Source organism: Hemibagrus wyckioides, linkage group LG04, assembly GCF_019097595.1.
Source record: "Hemibagrus wyckioides isolate EC202008001 linkage group LG04, SWU_Hwy_1.0, whole genome shotgun sequence".
NCBI lineage: Eukaryota > Metazoa > Chordata > Actinopteri > Siluriformes > Bagridae > Hemibagrus > Hemibagrus wyckioides.
In genome coordinates, this window is record NC_080713.1 from 1,073,699 (window position 1) to 1,078,698 (window position 5,000).

Below are 5,000 nucleotides of genomic sequence, written 5' to 3' on the forward strand. Positions count from 1 at the left end.
ACTGAGTGTAATTGTGTGTTAGTGTGTGTAATTGTGTTACTAAGTGTAATTGTGTGTTAGTGTGTGTAATTGTGTGTTACTGAGTGTAATTGTGTTACTGAGTGTAATTGTGTTACTGAGTGTAATTGTGTGTTACTGAGTGTAATTGTGTATTATTGTGTGTTACTGAGTGTAATTGTGTATTAGTGTGTGTTACTGAGTGTAATTGTGTATTAGTGTGTGTTACTGAGTGTAATTGTGTGTTAGTGTGTGTAATTGTGTTACTAAGTGTAATTGTGTGTTAGTGTGTGTAATTGTGTGTTACTGAGTGTAATTGTGTTACTGAGTGTAATTGTGTTACTGAGTGTAATTGTGTGTTACTGAGTGTAATTGTGTATTATTGTGTGTTACTGAGTGTAATTGTATGTTAGTGAGTGTAATTGTATGTTAGTGAGTGTAATTATGTATTAGTGTGTGTAATTGTGTTAGTGTGTTACTGAGTGTAATTGTGTGTTAGTGTGTTACTGAGTGTAAGTGTGTATTATTGTGTGTTACTGAGTGTAAGTGTGTATTATTGTGTGTTACTGAGTGTAATTGTTAGTGTGTGTTAGTGTGTGTTACTGAGTGTAATTGTTAGTGTGTGTTAGTGTGTGTAATTGTGTATTATTGTGTGTTACTGAGTGTAATTGTTAGTGTGTGTTATTGTGTGTTACTGAGTGTAATTGTTAGTGTGTGTTAGTGTGTGTAATTGTGTGTTAGTGTTTGCTACTGAGTGTAATTGTGTGTTACTGAGTGTAATTGTGTGTTTGTGTGTTACTGAGTGTAATTGTGTGTTTGTGTGTTACTAAGTGTAATTGTGTGTTAGTGTGTGTAATTGTGTTAGTGTGTGTTAGTGTGTGTAATTGTGTGTTAGTGCATGTTAGTGTGTGTAATTGTGTGTTACTTAGTGTGATTGTGTGTTAGCATGTGTAATTGTGTTAGTGTGTGTTACTGAATGTAATTGTGTGTTAGTGTGTGTAATTGTATGTTAGTGTGTGTAATTGTGTGTTAGTGTGTGTAATTGTGTGTTAGTGTGTTACTGAGTGTAATTGTGTGTTAGTGTGTTACCGAGTGTAATTGTTAGTGTGTGTTAGTGTGTGTTACTGAGTGTAATTGTGTTAGTGTGTGTTAGCATGTGTTACTGAGTGTAATTGTGTTACTGAGTGTAATTGTGTGTTAGTGTGTGTAATTGTGTGTTAGTGTGTTACTGAGTGTAATTGTGTGTTAGTGTGTGTTACCGAGTGTAATTGTTAGTGTGTGTAAGTGTGTGTTACTGAGTGTAATTGTGTTAGTGTGTGTTAGCATGTGTTACTGAGTGTAATTGTGTTAGTGTGTGTTAGCATGTGTTACTGAGTGTAATTGTGTGTTAACATGTGTTACTGAGTGTAATTGTGTTAGTGTGTGTTAGTGTGTGTTACTGAGTGTAATTGTGTGTTAGTGTGTGTTAATGAGTGTAATTGTGTATTACTTAGTGTGATTGTGTGTTAGCGTGTGTAATTGTGTGTTACTTAGTGTGATTGTGTGTTAGTGTGTGTAATTGTGTGTTAGAGTGTTTCTGAGTGTAATTGTGTGTTAGTGTGTGTTACTGAGTGTAATTGTGTATTAGTGTGTGTAATTGTGTGTTAGTGTGTGTAACTGAGTGTAATTGTGTGTTACTTAGTGTGATTGTGTATTAGTGTGTAATTGAGTGTAATTGTGTGTTAGTGTGATTGTGTGTTAGAGTGTGTAATTGTGTGTTACTTAGTGTGATTGTGTGTTAGCATGTGTAATTGTGTGTTAGTGTGTGTTACTGAGTGTGATTGTGTATTAGTGTGTGTAATTGTGTGTTAGTGTGTTTCTGAGTGTAATTGTGTGTTAGTGTGTGTTACTGAGTGTAATTGTGTGTTACTTAGTGTGATTGTGTATTAGTGTGTGTAATTGTCTATTAGTGTGTGTTTCTGAGTGTAATTGTGTATTAGTGTGTGTAATTGAGTGTAATTGTGTGTTACTTAGTGTGATTGTGTGTTAGCGTGTGTAATTGTGTTAGTGTGTGTTACTGAGTGTAATTGTGTGTTAGTGTGTGAAATTGTGTGTTAGTGTGTGTTTCTGAGTGTAATTGTGTGTTAGTGTGTGTTACTGAGTGTAATTGTGTGTTACTTAGTGTGATTGTGTATTAGTGTGTGTAATTGTCTATTAGTGTGTGTTTCTGAGTGTAATTGTGTGTTAGTGTGTGTTACTGAGTGTAACTGTGTGTTAGTGTGATTGTGTATTAGTGTGTGTAATTGTGTGTTAGTGTGATTGTGTATTAGTGTGTGTAATTGTGTGTTAGTGTGTGTGATTGAGTGTAATTGTGTGTTATTTAGTGTGATTGTGTGTTAGTGTTTGTAATTGTATGTTAGTGTGTGTTACTGAGTGTAATTGTGTATTAGTGTGTGTAATTGTGTGTTAGTGTGTGTAATTGTGTATTAGTGTGTGTTACTGAGTGTAATTGTGTGTTAGTGTGTGAAATTGTGTGTTAGTGTGTTTGAGTGTAATTGTGTGTTACTTAGTGTGTGTTACTGAGTGTAATTGTGTGTTAGTGTGTGAAATTGTGTGTTAGTGTGTTTCTGAGTGTAATTGTGTGTTACTTAGTGTGTGTTTCTGAGTGTAATTGTGTATTAGTGTGTGTAATTGAGTGTAATTGTGTGTTACTTAGTGTGATTGTGTGTTAGCGTGTGTAATTGTGTTAGTGTGTGTTACTGAGTGTAATTGTGTATTAGTGTGTGTAATTGTGTGTTAGTGTGTGTAATTGTGTATTAGTGTGTGTAATTGAGTGTAATTGTGTGTTATTTAGTGTGATTGTGTGTTAGTGTGTGTAATTGTGTTAGTGTGTGTTACTGAGTGTAATTGTGTATTAGTGTGTGTAATTGTGTGTTAGTGTGTGTAATTGAGTGTAATTGTGTGTTATTTAGTGTGATTGTGTGTTAGTGTGTGTAATTGTGTTAGTGTGTGTTACTGAGTGTAATTGTGTATTAGTGTGTGTAATTGTGTGTTAGTGTGTGTAATTGTGTATTAGTGTGTGTTACTGAGTGTAATTGTGTGTTAGTGTGTGAAATTGTGTGTTAGTGTGTTTCTGAGTGTAATTGTGTGTTACTTAGTGTGTGTTACTGAGTGTAATTGTGTGAAATTGTGTGTTAGTGTGTGTTTCTGAGTGTAATTGTGTGTTAGTGTGTGTTACTGAGTGTAATTGTGTGTTAGTGTGTGTTACTGAGTGTAATTGTGTGTTACTTAGTGTGATTGTGTATTAGTGTGTGTAATTGTGTTAGTGTGTGAAATTGTGTGTTAGTGTGTGAAATTGTGTGTTAGTGTGTGTTTCTGAGTGTAATTGTGTGTTAGTGTGTGTTACTGAGTGTAATTGTGTGTTACTTAGTGTGATTGTGTATTAGTGTGTGTAATTGTGTTAGTGTGTTACTGAGTGTAACTGTGTGTTAGTGTGATTGTGTATTAGTGTGTGTAATTGTGTGTTAGTGTTTCTGAGTGTAATTGTGTGTTAGTGTGTGTTACTGAGTGTACCTGTGTGTTAGTGTAATTGTGTATTAGTGTGTGTAATTGTGTGTTAGTGTGTGTAATTGAGTGTAATTGTGTGTAATTGTGTTAGTGTGTGTAATTGAGTGTAATTGTGTGTTATTTAGTGTGATTGTGTGTTAGTGGGTGTAATTGTGTGTTAGTGTGTGTAATTGAGTGTAATTGTGTGTTACTTAGTGTGATTGTGTGTTAGTGTGTGTAATTGTGTGTTAGTGTGTGTAATTGTGTATTAGTGTGTGTTACTGAGTGTAATTGTGTGTAATTGTGTGTTAGTGTGTGTAATTGAGTGTAATTGTGTGTTACTTAGTGTGATTGTGTGTTAGTGGGTGTAATTGTGTGTTAGTGTGTGTAATTGAGTGTAATTGTGTGTTACTTAGTGTGATTGTGTGTTAGTGTGTGTAATTGTGTGTTAGTGTGTGTGACTGAGTGCAATTGTGTTTTAGTGTGTGTTGTTGTCCTGATCATGTGTACTGGTGTGTGTTTGTTACAGAGTGGAGCGATTCGTCCTGACTGAGATTTATCTGAGTGTGTGTGTTTCTGTGAGGAGAGCTGAGAGAGAAACACACTCACACACAGCACTGCTGACCTCCAGACAACACTGGGACAACTGGTGATTAACAAACACACACACACACACACACAAAAACATGCACAAACACACACTTTTGAATAAAGGAATAAAACAATGTGTGTGTGTGTGTGTGTTTCAGGCCGTGTCTGAGGCGTTTGGATGTTGAGGATTTAGTGAAGTTCTGGCTGCAGGAAAAACAAGATCCAGTTACACAGCTCAGAAACGAGTTCAGAACATCACGCTGTGTACAACAGGTCCTGAGTCAAAACACACACACACACACAGTATGTGTGGCAGTGACTGTATGAGTGTGTGGATGTTAGATTAGGGATTAGTCAGACCAGCTCTGTCGCCCTCTAGTGGCTGACTGTGGTACACCCATTAACTCCACCCCTTCCTGTGTCAGCCAGTGGAGCTCAAGCTGCCTAAATATGCTGAATGTGTTTTAAAGGATTTATTTGGAGACAGTTGAGTCTCATGAACGTACACACACTCGCACACACTCACACACACTCTCACACACACTCTCACACACACTCACACACACTCTCACACACTCGCACACACTCGCACACACACTCGCACACTCTCACACACACACACACACTCTCACACACACACACACACACTCTCACACTCACTCACACACTCTCACACACACTCACACACACTCACACACTCTCACACACACACACACACACACTCACACACACTCACACACACTCACACACTCTCACACACACACTCACACACACTCACACACTCTCACACACACACACTCTCACACACACACTCTCACACACACTCACACACACTCACACACACTCACACACTCTCACACACACTCACACACACTCTCACACACTCT

General features: G+C 37.0%; 1 protein-coding gene across 1 annotated transcript in view; it reads left to right on the forward strand.

The window, feature by feature from the left end:
* LOC131352148 (uncharacterized) overlaps nucleotides 1-5,000 on the forward strand; it is an 18,280-nt gene that overhangs the window by 1,376 nt on the left and 11,904 nt on the right. Inside the window, exons 4-5 of the mRNA XM_058388073.1 lie at nucleotides 4,052-4,171; nucleotides 4,272-4,386. Of these exons, the coding sequence (XP_058244056.1) occupies nucleotides 4,052-4,171; nucleotides 4,272-4,386 (235 nt within the window). The remainder of the gene's footprint in view (nucleotides 1-4,051; nucleotides 4,172-4,271; nucleotides 4,387-5,000) is intronic.